The 17,403-nt window shown below is 35.2% G+C and overlaps 2 protein-coding genes across 3 annotated transcripts; both read left to right on the top strand.

Annotated features, from left to right (window-relative positions):
- Positions 1-3,686: 3,686 nt before the first annotated feature.
- LOC137729066 (protein S-acyltransferase 8) lies at positions 3,687-9,589 on the top strand. 2 transcript variants are annotated; one of them, XM_068467887.1, is made up of 6 exons: positions 3,687-4,159; positions 4,343-4,552; positions 6,211-6,396; positions 7,471-7,803; positions 7,975-8,205; positions 8,752-9,589. In XM_068467887.1, the coding sequence occupies exons 2-6, from the start codon at positions 4,511-4,513 to the stop codon at positions 9,250-9,252; spliced, it is 1,293 nt and encodes a 430-aa protein (XP_068323988.1). In that variant the 5' UTR covers positions 3,687-4,159; positions 4,343-4,510; the 3' UTR covers positions 9,253-9,589. The 2 variants fall into 2 exon arrangements, with proteins under 2 accessions (XP_068323988.1, XP_068323989.1); XM_068467888.1 differs by having other exon boundaries at positions 3,687-4,166.
- A 4,926-nt stretch (positions 9,590-14,515) lies between these two features.
- Positions 14,516-15,080, top strand: LOC137729067 (pectinesterase inhibitor-like). The gene has a single exon (XM_068467889.1). The coding sequence runs from the start codon at positions 14,516-14,518 to the stop codon at positions 15,038-15,040; it is 525 nt and encodes a 174-aa protein (XP_068323990.1). The 3' UTR covers positions 15,041-15,080.
- Positions 15,081-17,403: the final 2,323 nt, after the last annotated feature.

Below are 17,403 nucleotides of genomic sequence, written 5' to 3'. Positions count from 1 at the left end.
GTGTGAATAGCACTATCCTTTTTATAAAAGGTGTGAGACCATGATTTTTCAGGGTTAGAGTAAGGTTGATCCAAATTTACCTCAAAAGTCTGGTCATGGACTCAACAACTCCAAGTAGAGCTAGACCAGACGGAGCAGTGGTGCCACCATCACCTTGTTCCGGGGCAATAGGCGAAGTCCGAGCAACTCTGCTAGATGACCATGCTTGTTCTATAAGATACGTAATCTAATCTAGATACAACCTCAATCGGATCCTTATATATCATGAAGTTCCTACAATCTAGAAATTAGCGTGCGCCTCAAGTAATCATAACTTTTAAGAGGGTGCAATATCTATTTTTAGATATCTTCTAGGATTTTCCCAGCTTAGAACAAGGATTCTATCCTAAAACGATCTCTCTCCCAATGGTATAAATACACTCATCTAGGGTTCGTCTATGGTAACACAATCTCAATACTTTGATTCTCTTGCCCATTGCTTGATTCTAAAATTGCTTACTAACTTGATCATCATAGAGCCTCTGCTCAACATGAAACTCTTGAAGAGCCTACAAGGCTAATATATGGTTTATATTTACCATGGAGTTTTATACTACTCCTAGTGTATTTTATATTTATTTGTTCTTTGCATGAACACAAACAATTGTTGTCAACTCCAGATAAACTTCTGCACTTCCCTAGGTCAAGTTCTACCCAAACTTAATTTCTTAGAGACCATAGTCACATTATTTCAAACTTGAAAGTGTTGACCAGTAGAATCAAGGCTTACTATCATAAGGGGGAGTCTTCGACAATATGTTATAATGGACATATAAGTGTGTTGTGTTTTTTTTCTCTTCGACTAGGTTTTATGTTTTATCCCATTGGATTTTTCATGTCAAAGTTTTGATGAGACAAAATTATGCGCGTCCAACAACTTATCAATGTCTTTTTAACTATGCTCGGTTTTTCTCTTTCACGTTGGTTTTATCCCAATAGGATTTTCAAGCAAGGTTTTGTCGAGACAACTATCATTGCTACAAGAACATCCAAAGGAAAGTGTAGTGACACAAATAATGTATGTTATTAAACTATCATAAACATCGTAATAATGTAGAGAAGTTGTTGGGTTACTATAGAGAACCTTTGAGTAACCACTCATGTATTTGACGTCTTATATAAAAATGGTCTAATGATAATGGTAAATCAATAAATTATATATATACTAAAAGAGAAAATGAACTAAAACACTGTTCATCGAACAATGTGCTGTCGCTATTGCCCTTGCTTGGTTTGTATAATTTCATTTTTGCTTGAGTTACATGTGCGAGAATGCCCATGCCTCTTCATATCAGTCTACACTAGCCTTTTTACACACGCATACGCACATGTGAAAGACCTTTAATTTGTCACGGGTGTTGAGCGCTTCCAAAAATCTTTTTAATATGTTCGTTAAATGCCTAAACGAAAATGTTGTCACTGTTTTATTGTATGACGTAGGTCATATTTTTTCAAGCTATCATGACCAAATAATGGTATGATTTTTGATACATTAATCCAAAACAAAAGATGAACAATATATACATGCAAAAAAATAAAGTCTACTTTTTTTTATTTTGAAGAAAAAAACATAAAGTCTACTTGTATGATGGTCTGTTTTGATGGTGCCATTCTCTTTAATGATGATATGCTTTAATGTATTAACCAAAGCAAAATTTGTACATATGTGAACATAGCGTCTACTACTTACATCAAAGCCATGCTTGCTACCCATTTGTTTGCATTTGGTGCTTTACATTTCATTGTCAACTTGCAAGCGATAATGATAAAATAAAGAGTGTAACTAATTAAGATGAGAATTATGCACAATCACAATTTTAAGGTTGCAAGCAATTTGAACAAACACTAAAAGCCAAACATAAGTTTTTTTTATTTTTTTTTTTATTTTTTTAAATTAAAATCATTTGACACCACGTTTGCAACCTATAACTCTTTTCAAAAGGCTAGTAATTCGTACTCAACTTTTTCTAATCATAATTGATTAGGAGAACTCGTTACACAAAACCTATCAATTTACACATAAAACCCAATGAAATAGTGAAACGAACTACTACGAAACATACAAATCTACTAAGAATGCTTTTTTTTTTTTCTTTTCTTGGAAGGACTTGCTTGCCCACCTATCTCTCTTTGATTTCTATTGTATGAATTTCTAAAATCCTGAAATCAACTTGACACTATCAAGATCCATGTCTAGTAAGTTATCTCCAAACATACACCACCAAATAAACCAGGATTGGCGAAAAACTAATGAACACTAGGAAAAAAATTAACAGCTAATCATAGTAGTCTTAGAAGCATAAAAGGGCTAAGGGACCGAGATAAGGAAAAAGAGAAGCTAAAAGGAAAAAGGAAATTACTGTTCGGAAGATAACATTCTTTGGATTCCAAATCTAATTATCGTTTCAAACCTGTAAAGAATAAACAAATATAATATAAAAAAAATATAAAACAAATATGAAAATGGTTATCTTGGGTCTTATAATTCTGAGTAAATTGTAACAACGATCTCTCAACTTTAATTAAATTGGAGCAATGATCCCTCAATTAAAAATCCATTACTATTGGTCCCTCAACTTATCAAAATGTGCAGCTATAGTCATTTTCATCAAGTTCGTCAAAATTAGTTATGTTGGAATAACCATTTATATAATAAGGGTCCCTCAACTCATCAAAGTGTGTAATTATGGTCATTTTCGTCAACTACGTCAAAAATTTTGTCAAAACGAGCTATGTTAGAAGGATCATTGCTACAATTGGGTTAAAATTAAGGGACCATTTCTCTAGTTGAATTTAAGTTGAGGGATCATAGCTGCACGTTTTGATGAGTTGAGGGACCAATGATAATGAATTTTTTTTGAGGGACCATTGCTCCAATTGAGTTAAAGTTAAGGACCGTAACTACAACTATAATTCTAATCTACTAAAAGGGAACAAAGAAAAAAATTCAAACCCAAATAATTAAAAAGAAAACTAATGAAAAACGCTTGAAAAATTTGAGTTTTAACGATAAAGATAAAATAAATGGTAGAGTGAATAGTACTAGGATTGACTTTTTAGTGTAAAAATATGATTTTCGTTAAAGTAAACAGTACAACGGACTTTTCGTTAAAACTCTCGTAATATTAAATGGACAACAATAGCTGTAACTACCGAGAAAAGATGATTTCATACATCGAAAAGAGCTTTGCAATTTGAAACGTCACTATAAACTATCTATAATGTATTACAAAATCGATGGAGGCATATAAACAGAAAAAAACCGTTTAATCTTACGTTACTTGCAATGAACGAAGAAACAATTCGGTATAAGAATCTGACTTGATTAACTTTGACATTTTACAATCCTAGCTTGCTGGAGTTGAGAATCGGGAGAAGTTTGCAGAACGTTGCAGTTATCTCTTCATTCCACAAAACTTATCCATTCACGTTTTCTTTTCTTTGGAAGTTAATTTCTGTTTTTTTTTTGCCCTTTTTTTCCTTTTTTATCCCAAAAACACCCTTTGAACTATAAATGATCAATTTCCGGCCGGTTAGATTTTTTGTTGTTCGAGGGGTGTTTTTGTCTAAAACCATATTGAGAAACCCTGAAACACAAATACTCATCTGGCTTTCTAATATTAGAGATTAGAGATTCTTCACACCGTTTCATTACGCATCTTTTCGCAGCCTCATTCGTTCCTCCTCTCGGCCGCTTCTTTCTTCCTCCGCTGCGAATCGAAACCAAAAACCGCGAATCGAAACCAAATTTTCTCACAGCTTCGTTCGTACCTTCTCCACCGCTTCATTGTTGCTCCACTGCGAATCGAAACAAAAAATTGCTTATCCAAATCAATTTCAGTTCACTCAAATCCCTAGAACCCTAAAACCCAAATTTCTCCAGATCGTTCCGGAGTTGGACGGCAAACCCAAAAATCCAGATCCATAACTCAATCGCTCTGTTTATAGCCCCTTCAACTCGCCTTCGCAGCCATGTCTACTCCTACATCAACAAAAGCCAGGCTGCCTTTTTCCTCTTTGTAAAATCTGTTGGTCTCTGCGTCTGTCTGTGGTCTATCTTTCTCCAGATTGCGGACATTAAAGCTTAAAGCTTCTTAAAGCTTCTTAAAGGCTAAGGGCGGTAAGTGGTGGGTGTAATTTATTTGCTTTTCGATTATGGATTTGGTTCTTTTATTGTCGCATTTTGTTGTTTCCAAATTTTTTTTGGTTGCATTTTGTTATTCATGCCTATTTCTTATTTAATTAGTTTTCTCATTTTTGCTCCCTGATTTTTGTGTCTTTCGCTCATTATCTCATTGAACAGATCAATTCCGGAAGCCATTTTATAGTATTCAATCAAATTTTTGGGGGAGTGTGTCTGTGTGGGGTTTCAAATTTGAATGCGAATGAGAGATGAATGCCCACAAGTTCCAAATCTTTGACTCTGTTCCTGCCTAGTGCGTGAATAGAAGAAGCAAGGTCAGGGTTTCTCATGGCAGCAAAGCGCGTGTACGAAGTCTGGAAAGGAAGTAATGTAAGCCCCTTTGCTTTTTTCTGGGTTTTCAAATTTGGGATTTTTACTAGGATTTATCATCTGGGTATGCTTTAAATTTGTTGGGTTTTTGAGAAAATTAGTGGGTTTTGTTGATTAAGTGGTTTACTTGGTTATAGACTTATGGTTCTAAATTGGGTTCGAATTAGGTTGTGATTTACTCGTGATAGTTCTAAAGTGTGATTTTTGTGATTTACTGGTTGATTAAGTGGTTTATCATTTGAAACACATTCTTTCACCATAAGGTCCTAGATTTAGAACATTTAATTAAGATCTGCATTTTCTGATGATAGTTCCTGTGGCCGTCCTACATGCGTGCTTGAAAGAACCTTTAACCTAACTTCTAAGTCCTAACAGCTATATTGCTGTTTGTGATCAGTATTGTAGGACTTTATTGTCTACTGACTACGTTCTCCATGACAAACTTAGTTCTCAAGAAGCCTGTAACACAGTGGTTTAATTTGTTTGTCAAGACAATCTGGTATTGTTTATTGCCCACCTGAGGGCCATCTTTCTATATATCAATGCTGCCACCCAGTTTTATATTTGGATGACTGCTTGTTGCTGGATTGCATGCTTTGGATGCATGAATTCCTCTTAATGTCCAGTTTTACATTTTGACTTCTTTTTATGGCTTTAAGCCTGATTAGGTCAGGAGGTATGAAAGCAAACACTGGTATAAGGATGAAAAATGCAAGTATTGGTGTGAGTAGATTATGTTATTGAAGCCATGCATGGATCTTTCATTGATACCTTCAAACATCTATATGCATGGGCATTGTGTGCTAGTCAATCAATAAAATACTTTAATATGTAGGCATTGTTTTCTTGGCCAAACCCATTTTCAGACTGAGTCCTGATATTGTTCTGAGTCGGCAGCACTCTTGCTTTACCATTTTTTGTTATCTGGTCTGGTTGATAGATGTCTATTGCTTTAATTTATCTAAATGCTTATATTTTGAGCTTGTTAAAACTTATATTAAGGCTTTGTACTGTTCTATGAAATAAAGCTGAATGTGCTTCTGTATGGTTGAATGAGATTTGATTTTACAAATGAAGTTAATTATAAAATGGGAGTCAGTCAGAATATTCTTACAGAAAATTCCCAATCAGAAGTCATTTATTTGTCTAGTTGTGATCAAATAGATGAACGCAGTGTTTCCAATTAACACTCAAATGATAATGATTATAATGACAATAGCGTTTAAGTTGGCTAAATTTTTGTAAGGTTGATTCTTGAATGGAGGCCTTAAAATTGAACAGTTCATACCATGCATTCTTGTTGGGCCCCAACTGTCTTGTTTTTAAAAAGGAATGCCCTGTTTGTATGTTTATATAGATCATTGCTGAAATCATTCCTCTCATTATTGCTAGTTTAGTGAGTTTCTATTGTTATTGGTTGCAAGAATATGACACATCTTCATAATGGCCAAACCCCTGCCGTAAAAACACAGCTCTTATGACTATTGGCTTTGACTTTTTATTTTAATGATATTAGAAAAGGTATATATTTTGGGACTTCTTAACATGATGAGGCTGACTATACTCTCCACGGTGTACTGTAATTGCTCTAGTTTGATTGATTTCTCTCTATTGTGGTATTATTACGGTCATCAATCTTTTTCTTCATCCTTTTGCAGAAGTTCATCCTTGGTGGAAGGTTGATATTTGGGCCAGATGCTAGGTCACTGCTTGTCACATTACTATTAATCATTGCTCCGGTTATTATCTTCTGTGTATTTGTCGCATGGCATCTCCGGCATGAATTTCCTTCATATAATGCTGGCTATGCAATTCTGGTTGTAGCAATTGTATTTACTCTCTATGTAAGTCCTCTAAACCGTATTATTTTTTAATTTTGTAATCTGGCAGACGTGATCTATATATGTATATGGTTGTATTTTGAGTTTTTACACAAATAATAGACCATGTGTTTGGCATGGCCGCATACAGATGAATGGTTAGATAATGTGGCCATTAACCAACACATGTGATCTCTGAGCTTTGCATTTGAATGTTAAAACTGTTTGTGGGGTTGCACTGTGCCGTCTTCCACTGGGTCTGCAAAAGTTATTATCAATGCTTTATGCATACTTTCATGTGAATATTTAAATTGTAACCCCAGATCCCTGTGGAATGGGAACCCCCACAAACAGAATAAAATTCTAATGCAAAGCTTAAGAGATCATATATTTGCCTGTTAAGTTTGCACCGTTAGTTCAACATTTTACATGTGTGGATTGGTGGTGTTGTATTGGTAGTTAAAATTCTCATAATTAATTTGGTAAATCTTATATTTAGATCTTGAGGATTTTTACTTGAATTGACTTTTAAGTTGGGGAATAAATGAATTTTTGTTTCAGGAAATTGTGAGGAATAAATAATAAATGGCAGACTTTGTTGTATTTACTAAACTGTGACATAAATATTGTCGTACCAAATCTATGCACAAGGCCTATATGTTTGCTGTTAGGGTGTTTTGTTGTGTTTTCCCCCAACAAGAAAGAAGCTTACATTAGAGCTGAAAAGTACAAAACAGAGAGAGAGAGAGGCAAACTCTGTGAAATAAAAGGAACAACCACTAAAAATGTTTAGATCAATTTAGCTTTTTAAGGCCTTGATTCAAAGTCACCAAGACTATGCATTTTGTGAATGATAACTTAACCTAGGTCTTGCGTTTATTTGTTTAATCTTCTTCTGACATTTATGAAGTGTAGTTCTTTTGCAACTCTAGTTTTCAAATATGATATTGATCACCCTCTAGAATGTTTTATTCTCACTGTTGTAAATAACAACAATTGTATTCATATCGATTGCAATCTTTTCAAAAGTGTTTCCACTGAAGTTCTATCGTTGTCCGAGTTTTGGGCATAAATTAATTCGTTAGTTGATGTTGATAGGTGTTGGTGCTTCTTTTTCTTACTTCAGCCCGGGACCCAGGGATTATTCCAAGAAATGCACATCCACCAGAGGAAGAGTTCCGTTATGACTCTTCAGTGTCCATTGATGTTGGTGGAAGACAAGTGGCATCTAATGCTGGTGGTAGACAAACTCCAAGCCTTCAATTCCCCAGAACAAAAGAAGTGATGGTCAATGGCCTTTCTGTGAGAGTGAAATATTGTGATACTTGTATGCTATATCGTCCGCCTCGTTGCTCTCATTGTTCTATTTGCAACAATTGTGTGGAGCGCTTTGATCACCACTGCCCTTGGGTGGGCCAATGCATTGGACAGGTATGCTGTTAACCGGCACTTAAAAATTGTGTCATGTGAATTGTACCTTCCTCATTAGTAATGTTTTGGAGTGCTAGATTGATTTGTTCTCTCATTTTTGTAGTTGATTCTTGTTTCCTTTATTCAGGAGGCCTTTTGCATTAAAACTCTAATTTCTTGTGTTATGTGCAGTGCAATTATCGTTACTTCTTTCTCTTCGTTTCTTCTGCAACTCTGCTCTGCATCTATGTATTCTCTTTATCGGCTGTGTACATCAAGATTCTGATGGATGATCACAGGACAGTTTGGAAGGCAATGCAAGAATCGCCTGCCTCTGTGATTCTAATGGCCTACTGTTTCATTTCTCTTTGGTTTGTTGGTGGACTAACCGGCTTCCATTTGTACCTTATTGGTACCAACCAGGTCAGTCATATTGCATGTGTATTTTTTGGTTCAGTACGAGGTTTTAACATCAGTTTTGTATGAAAGCTAAGGGGTTGGCCGATGTCTAAGTCTTTTTGAACGGTATGGCACAAGTGGTAGTACTAATTCACAAAGTTCACATAACTGTTTATGAAGTCCAAGATGACAGCATGTCGGATACATCTGTCATCTCATAATATTGTTGAAATAAATGAAATTATGCATCCTGTGTCACTTACTAGTAGTGAGGACAGAAGCCGAACTGATTATGAAACCATCTGATGAGTTAGAGAAAAGAGTTCTGCATTGGTATCTTTTTCATACTGGTGTTCATTTAGTGTCAATGGTAGGCAGAGGAACCTGGCAGTACATGCATCATTTGAGTGTTCTTTTCCCTTATGGGGAAAGTATTTTGAGTCTAGTTAACACTTTAGTATTTCAGTCATCATTTCAACCCTTACATTGGAAGAACATATTCGTTGCTTTACCTCTATTATTATTCTGATTATATTCATTTCAATAGCTATTTCCCCCTTTTTTTTTCAGACTACGTATGAAAACTTCCGGTACAGAGCTGACAATAGGATCAATGTTTACAATCGGGGCTGTTTAAATAACTTTCTCGAAGTGTTTTGCACACAAGTAAAACCCTCAAGAAATAACTTTCGAGCTTTCGTTGAAGAGGAGGTACAAAGGCCTCCCCCTATGCCCATTGCACGGGAAGCAGAGCCTGATGAATCTGGTGGGGATCCGCGTTCTAAGGTTGAAGATGATTTAGATATTGGTGAAGATCTGTTGAAGATCTCACAGCGTCGAAACATTGAAGAAATTGATGAGGACATACGCAGTAGAGGAAGCAACGGGCCTCATAATACCTCAGAGGTGCTCTCTGCTTTAGGGTCAGACCGGGCTCCCACCATTCGATCTGATGCTCGGCACTCGAGTTGGGGAAGAAGTGGGAGTTGGGAAATTGCGCCGGACGTCCTTGCTAATGTCAATGTCACTGAAAGTAGAGGTCATGTGACGTCGAAGGATGCAGTTCAATGATGGAGTTAGTTTGTATTATTGATTTTGAGATGGTGTGCATTTGGATGATCAGTGATTATTGGATAGTCGTTTCCAGGTAGGGAAGGGAATGCCATGAACCCGAAACTCGCAATTATGCAAGGGAATTGAATGTATTCCCTTCAGGTGTAAAAACATGTGACCTTTTTGTGCGAATGCGTGTTTGTAATTGTTTGGGAATGAAGGAATAGCGTTGTCGTTGCCAATTTTTCGTGTATTACGTTTTTCTATTTTTCCATTTTTACTCGGTAGTATTATGTAACTATTGCGATTGAAATTGTGAATCCACTTTGCTATAATGGCTTTATTCTTTTGTGTAGACCCCCATCTTCGTTGGTATTCTGAACAAGGACGGGCTTCCATGTTCCCCTTGCTAGTTTGTTGTATTGCTTGTTATTCATAAACGTTGTACGCATCAACAATGGCTCAAGGACATTAGAGCATCTTTCAACGGGTCTCTAAATGTGCTCGCGAAACACGGTTTGTTTAGTGGACCGGGCTGGCTTTTTTTTTAATGGCCGTTGGATGTACACTTTACAGCGTGTAACGGTTAATTTTCCGACGGTGCAGATGGTAGGTTATCTGTCAGATTTGCTTCTTTTTTTTCTTTTGACTTTATTTTTGTCGGACTTTTCTTTTTCTTTTGAAATCTTTTTTCTTTTCTTTTCTTTTCTTTTTTAGCACTCCCAGATTAGTGGAATAGTATTCGTTAAAGTGAATAGTATCGAAAACTTTTCGTTAAAATTCTCTTCAATTAATAGTGGAAGTTTCTCTCAAACCGGTGGAGGGAAATGGTTCAGGCGAAATGTATCACTTGGGCTTTAGAACCAGAGGTAGCCATTGGACCGTCTCAATCATTTGGTTCTTATGAAATTAGTGAGTTAGTGTTTAAAAACCCCAAACCAATGAAGATCACAATGCATTATGCCGGCCAACTGAAGCGTACTGTACGTGTGTAACTCATGCATGTATATATGTTGAAATCACACATGAATTAATGTGGTAGGGCGAGTATTTGTGCAACAGAAATATTGCTCTTTTGTGATTAAAATGTCATGAGTTCAAGCCATGAAAACAACCTCTTTGCAAAACAAGAGTAAGATTGTGTACGATAGACGTCGAGACCCTCGTAAGTGGGGAACCAAGGTATGTAAGTATGTATGTATCTCCATTTGGGCTAAAATTCAAATTTATATACAAACGATTAGTTTCAAGTTGGGAACTCGAGTTCATTGATGGGCATATTGTTCACCAAATGTGTTGCCTCCCAACTCCCAATCTAATTCCCAATCTTCTTGATCTAATTAGAAGAGCCCCGGTGTTATATTCGTTAAGCCCTGGTATTAAAAAAAAAAAGAAGAGAAACTTAGAATTATATGCTTCATTTTAGATTTTTGTAGACTAAACATTTATGTTTTTTGAGTTTTTGATTAAGCTTTTGAAACATTTGATTAAAATACTCAAACTTGAACTACCTCATATTAATTGAAATTAATTTACATTTAAATATCTGCTATATATTTTAAATAATTTCAACTATATTTAAGTCTAAAAATTAAAACTTTTCAAATCTAAATGTACACCCACGCCAAATGGTAACGTACCAACATTAAATGAAAATGTACCAACGTCAAACGAAAACGTACCAACCCCAAATTAAAACGTACCCAATTATAATCTATATTAAAATGAATATTCATCTTTTTGGAATGTTTAAAAACATGTTTGATTCATACACATTGCTTTAGATAGTCTTGTTTTTTGGTAGATAAGTCTCTGGAACAACTTTTAGTTGATTGGAGATAAATCCTTATTATTGTAGATAATGCTAAATAATAACGATAAATCATATAATTTTGAATTAACAAAAAGACTATTATCCGTTGATTAATGACTCTTTCTATAAAAAAAAATAATTAAAGTAATTTAAACAACGACTCTTTCTATAAAAAAAAAATTAATTAAAGTAATTCCTCATTATTAGGACAAAAGTAATAAACTTATGTTTTGAAAATAAACGTACCAAAAATTCAAATGTACCATTATAATCAAACATATCGATATAACCAAACGTACCTAACAACGAGTTTTGTTACATTCTATTTAATTTACTAAAATAAATATTTTAATAAAAAATAAAAAAAAAATCTTAAATCATCATAATAAGAGATGCATAAAAATAGGAGGAAAAAAGGGAATGAATAAACTTTTAATGAAATAAAATTGAAGTACCAAAATTGTAGGGAAAATGTTTAATCAAATTTGCAAAAGGAATAGATGTTTAGTCTATGCCATTTAAAAACGAGATGTTTAGTGTATGCCATTTAAAAACGAGACGTTTATATCAAAACGTCCCTGAAAAAGAAAGTGCTCGAACTTACGGAATCGAAAAATCTCACCCGAATACTAAGGTTGCGGAATGTCATTTAATTCTTTAACATGTCAAACCATATCAAGTCCTATTTTAATTGAAGTTTCCTTGCATAATAAGTTGTAAAAGTTTTTGAAGGTGCTCCATTTTACAGAATCGAAAATCTTGCGTTGTTAATATTATGAATTGTGTGGCTGTTAACTCTATTTAGCGCACTGTTTGCATCGTTTGACAGATGAAGGCGCAACTCCATGGAGACGAGCATTTTTCAAGTCCTAAGTGTGTTGTGTTGAGACTACCAATGGGATATTTTCGGCATGCTAAAGTGTGAAAAACGCTTTGTATTCCCAGAGTAAAAGCCATAGATGTCTATAGCAAAAATCAATGAAAATTTCTCTGCCGTCGGTCTCTGCCTTTGGTTTTTTGGGGTCGGCAACAATTTTTGTTGATCTCTTCCCCCTTTCCCTTTCCGTTTACTTTGTTTTAGCGTAGAATTGTCGCTGTGAAATATTGTAGCCATTTGTTTTTGCCCACGCACATAGTAAACACAAGATTTTGGATCTAGTTAAAACCTTCGATATGTGATTCAAGTTGGAAGCCATGGAAGATGTCGGGATCAGGTTTAGCATGTACGGCACTATATATTTAGCCGATGTGGTGCTATGGCACTCCGATGTCCGGAGGATGTGGAGCGATGACATGGTTTTATCCTTTTATTTTGTACTTGTTTAATAATTTTCAGAAATGATTTTGCAGTTTGAATTTTTTCTCTCTTTAGGAGAGTTTGCTAGTTTGATTTCTCTCTATATAGAGAGTTGCTTCATTTTAATTTTCGTTTTGGTGTTCTACATCTCTTTTGGATATTTGTGGAGGTGGAACTGTTTGATTTGTTGGATCTATTTCATATAGTGTTATGAGATCGTGGCATGGTTAGGTTATGCAATTAGACCCATGGGCATCATACTCAATGTCCTAATATGGTTTGAGATTTTTGTTCTCACATGATGTCTGTGTAATACGATGTTTAACAGTTTTATTGATTTGTGTAATTTTGTGGCTCCTGATGAGCTCGGATTTCAACAAGTGCTTGAATTCTACTCATTGCTTTGCGATTAGTGATGCTTTATTATCATATTTTTAGATCTAATTTGTAAGAATCCTTTTGAGGTCGAGTTCTTCATGATATGAATTTGCAATGCCCTTTTTCAATAAATAAAAAAGGGTAAAAAGGAAAAACGATTTTCGACAACAAAAAATTGCTTATGAGTTCCGACGAGTACAAATGAAGCAAAAGAAAGAGCTTTAGCTGGAAAGGCTTCTGCAAAATTATTCTTAACCAAAAACACTAAAAAATCATTATTTAACAAATAGGACAAAAAACAAATAAAAATTTAAAAAAGCCCAGAAAACATATGCGCTCATAACACGTGGGCCAATCCCATGAAAGCTGACGCACGCAGTCCACACGCGTCACCCGACTCCACTCTCTCAATCTTCTCTCCACTCACCCGTTCCCACTATCTCTCTTTCTCCTCTCACCCGACTCCACTATCTCTATCTTCTCTCCACTCACTTGTTCCCACTATCTCTCTCGTGTCGCTCTCCCTTCATTTACATGCTAAATACATAAACAATACCTTGCTTAGTTTTTATTTCTTGGTTGTTTTTTTATCTTCATTCTATGGATTATTTATTTACTATATAAAAAATCAATATTAAAAAAAAAAATACTAATTAAAAAAATCAATATTTTTAAAATATTAATTGAGAAATAGTCACTATTTTAGAATATTTATTGAAAAAAATGAATTTAAAAATATTTATTGAAAAAGAATCACTATTTTTAAAATATTTGTTGAGAAAAAATCAATATTTTTAAAACAAAGAGCGATCTTTAGCCAACAATCACTATTCTTAAAATATTTACTAAAAAATATTCAATAATTCTAAATATTTGTTGAAAATTAGTAACTAATTATGCTTCACCCCTTGGCGTCTAAGGAACAAAATTCAAGATATCAAGTGGTTGGCGACCACGTTTGAAGCCATTTCATTGAACCATGTTTATAGGCAGACTAACTTTTTGGCTAATACAATTACTAGTACTAGTTTTAGTTTTGATAACTTCCATATTTGGGTAGGACCTTGCTTTTGTGACAAGAAAAGCTTTCTTGTTCGATTGTATTGGAATTGGGTTATGATAGCGGTCACTCTATCTAGTGTTTTATTTTCTTATAAATAAAAAGAAGAGAGGGAGAGAAAAAAGAGAGAGAGAGCTTATGTGAAACAGGTGAGAGAGAGATGTGAAAGAGAAAAAAGGGAAAGAATTTGTAGGGGAAAACAGAAAAAATAACTGACAATGCTAATCGAAAGAGAGAGAAAGAGACAAAATTTACAGACCACGTGAAAGAGGCTCGCGTGTCGGTGTGTGTGGCATGTAACATGTGACGTGTGGAATGTGTCATTTGTTTTGTTCTAACTATTAAGTAAATTTATTTGAATGCTTTTGGTTAAAAATTAAAGTATTGAATCCTTTTTTTATTAGTTTCTCTAAAAATTAGTATTTTTGAGTCATAAAAGTGCCTTCTAAATACACTTGCTAACTTTCGACGTGTTTCGAACAAAAGCACTAAACACCCTTTTTAAGTTCAGGGTTCTGACCATAAGAAATATGTTCCAAATTCACTCTTTTTAGAAGACATTATATACGTTGTTATGAATTTTAAGTATTTCTAAATTTATTTATTAGTTTTGTAAATCTGAATTCTTTGTACGTGAGTATTCAATGAATTTAGTAGTATCCCATTACTACTCACCACTATATAGAGGAAAGAGCACAATCATATCCGCCAAGATATTCACTAAATGCATCAAATGGAGTCCCCAATTCACTATGTGTTACCATTCTTTTTTACCTCTTCGTTCTTGTTTCTCTCTTCACCTTCACCTATGAATGCATCAATTCATCTGGTTGAAACTGTTTGCAAAAAGACCATCAGTAACTCTGAATGCCTAAAAGCTTTCGACTCCGATCCTCGATCTAGTTCAGCATCGAATTACAAGGAGCTTGCTATAGTAGCTCTTGAGTTAGCTATAGCGAATGCAAAAGATAGCCAAAACTTCATGAACAATTTACTCAAGAGTGATCCCAGGAAGCCAATTAAGCTGTGTTCTTATTTTTACGGCGGTGTGGTTGGTTCATTCAATAGCGCCAAAAAAGAGATAGATGAGGATCCTTTGACGGCCAACTATGATGTCAAAATTGCAGGCGATGCTGCAGGTTACTGTGAAACTGCCTTGAGTTCTGAAGGGGTGGAAGTATCTAAAATATCTACTAGAAACCATGTTGTCAAATTATACAGTAGTATTGGATATGTTATCACCGACCAACTTGCCTGACTGTACTGCCTATATTCGTATAGTAAATCATCCAAATAAACTATCCCAATAATAATAATATCATGAAGTTGCAGGATTACTAATGATAGATTTTGATTTCTTATTAAGGTTTCTCATCAATACCATTTAGACATACTAAATTAAAAATATATTACTGAAAAAATCCAATTCTTATAAAATTGAGTATAAAGCCTTAATTAAAAGGTTTCCGTGGTCTCACATGTTAATAAGATGAATGGTAGCTATCTCTTCCATTTTTCCTTCCTATTTACCTTTCTCACTCATCAAATGACACATGTTAATAAGATGAATGCTAGTTTCACATGTTAATAAGATGAATCTACAAATTCATGTTTGTAAGGTGGAAAATTAGAATTTATTGTTGTAGGCCTATTTAACTGAGTTATTCTAAGAAAATAGAGAGAGGGAGGCCGGCGGTAGTGAGAGAGAGAAGAGAGAGATTTAATTGTGAGGAGTGTGTTGTATCACCCCCATTGTGCCTTTATTTATAGTAGTAGGATAGGTAAAATCCTAACCCCTTTAGAATTATAACTCTAATAGGAATTAGACTACTAAAAGGAATATAAAATATATCCTTAGACACACCAGGATTTACACAATCACATTCATATTCCAAATATGACAACAACACTCCCCCTTGAGTACGTAAATATTCAAACAAAACATCGCATCAGATCTTCATCAGATAAGGTAAAACAGTTGATGAAGTTGGCGGCACAACGGGTGAATGCGAGTCTCAAATATAAAGAAAGTATGCATTGGTAGTAAAACTCACAAAACCTTGCTATGGTAAAACCCAAGGCATGAGGAAAGCCCATAGACTAAGGAGAAAAGTGAGAAGTATGTATAATGTCTAAAACAAACGTCAAACAGGACGACAACAGTGAACTCAACGGAGTATAATCATCCCAGAATAGGTACCTTGTTAAAACCTCATTAGGTAGAAAAAACCCAGTGGGAAAAATGCTCCTAATCGTACGAAAAAAGTACATTAAGATCAGGTGAGTATACTTCTGGATACTCCCCCTGAGTTAGACATAATTTCCAAATAAGAGAACTACAAGGAATTCAATTTAGATAATTTACCTATACCGATTCCTTGGACAAGCTTATGAAAAGTAGACTTGGGCAATGACTTGGTGAAGAGATCGGCCAGGTTGTCCTGAGAATAGATTTGCTTGACTTCAATGTTCTGATGCTGTTGTTGCTGGTGAGAATAAAAGAACTTTGACGCTATGTGCTTGGTGTTGTCTCCCTTGATGTATCCTTTCTTTAACTGCTCAATACACGCTGCATTATCTTTAAAGATCGTCTTAGGAAGGTCAATGACAAAAGTAAGACAAGTAGTGCTTTGAATATGTTCCATAACTGCTCTCAACCAAAAGCACTCACGCGATGCTTCATGCAGGGCGAGAATCTCAACATGGTTTGAAGAAGTCACAACTAGCGTTTGCTTGGTAGACCTCTAAGATATAGCAGTGTCTCAAACGGTAAAGACATAGCCCGTTTGAGAATGTGCCCTATGTGGGTTAGGTATATATCTAGTATCCATGTAACTAACAAGGTGGGAATCAATCCGAGAACTAAGGAGGGTGGCAACTCTCGAAGATTCACGAGTATAGAACAAGCCCAAATTCGTCGTACCCTTAAGGTATCGGAAAATGTCCTTAACACCATTCCAGTGCCTGCGTTAGGCGCGTTGCTATATCTAGCCAAAAGATTAACAACGAAGGAGATGTCAGGTCTAGTGCATTGAGCCAAGTACAATAAAGCCCCAATTGCACTTAGGTATGGAACTTTGGGTTCCAAAATCTTTTCCTCATCTTCCTTTGGACAGAAGGGATCTCGTTTAGCATCTAGAGTCCGAACGACCATAGGAGTACTCGAAGGCTTCGCTTTATCCTCATTAAAATGTCGCAACACCTTTTGGGTGTAGTTTGATTGATGTACTAAGATTCCATCTAAACAATGTTCAATCTCCAGGTCGAGGCAATATCGAGTTTTCCCAAGATCTTTCATCTCAAATTCCGATTTCAAGTGCGCGGCAATTTCCTTAAGCTCTATGGAAGTTCTGATGAGGTTCATGTCGTTGACATAAACTGCAGCGATCGCAAATCTGAAATATGACTTCTTTATGAACACATATGGGCATAATTCGTTGTTAACATAACCCTGACTTGTCAAATATTCACTCAGGCTGTTATACCACATCTGCCATTTAATCCGTAGAGTGATTTCCTCAATCTAATAAAGAGAGTGTTCCGTGGTCTAGAACTATTTGAACCAGTCAATGGAAGTCTTTCTGGAACTTTCATGTAGATTTCCATATCTAGATCTTCATA

This window comes from Pyrus communis, chromosome 3 (assembly GCF_963583255.1).
Source record: "Pyrus communis chromosome 3, drPyrComm1.1, whole genome shotgun sequence".
Taxonomy (NCBI): Eukaryota; Viridiplantae; Streptophyta; class Magnoliopsida; order Rosales; family Rosaceae; genus Pyrus; species Pyrus communis.
This window is presented reverse-complemented; position numbering and strand designations above follow the sequence as displayed.

What these genes read in the sequence shown, in the direction of transcription:
- LOC137729066 (XM_068467887.1), top strand. Translation starts at nt 4,511, where the DNA reads ATGGCAGCAAAGCGCGTGTACGAAGTCTGGAAAGGAAGTAAT. An exon ending in CAATTGTATTTACTCTCTAT is followed by an intron (nt 6,397 to 7,470) that starts GTAAGTCCTCTA and finishes TGATGTTGATAG; the next exon opens with GTGTTGGTGCTTCTTTTTCT. An exon ending in TGGGCCAATGCATTGGACAG is followed by an intron (nt 7,804 to 7,974) that starts GTATGCTGTTAA and finishes TGTTATGTGCAG; the next exon opens with TGCAATTATCGTTACTTCTT.
- LOC137729067 (XM_068467889.1), top strand. Translation starts at nt 14,516, where the DNA reads ATGGAGTCCCCAATTCACTATGTGTTACCATTCTTTTTTACCTCTTCG.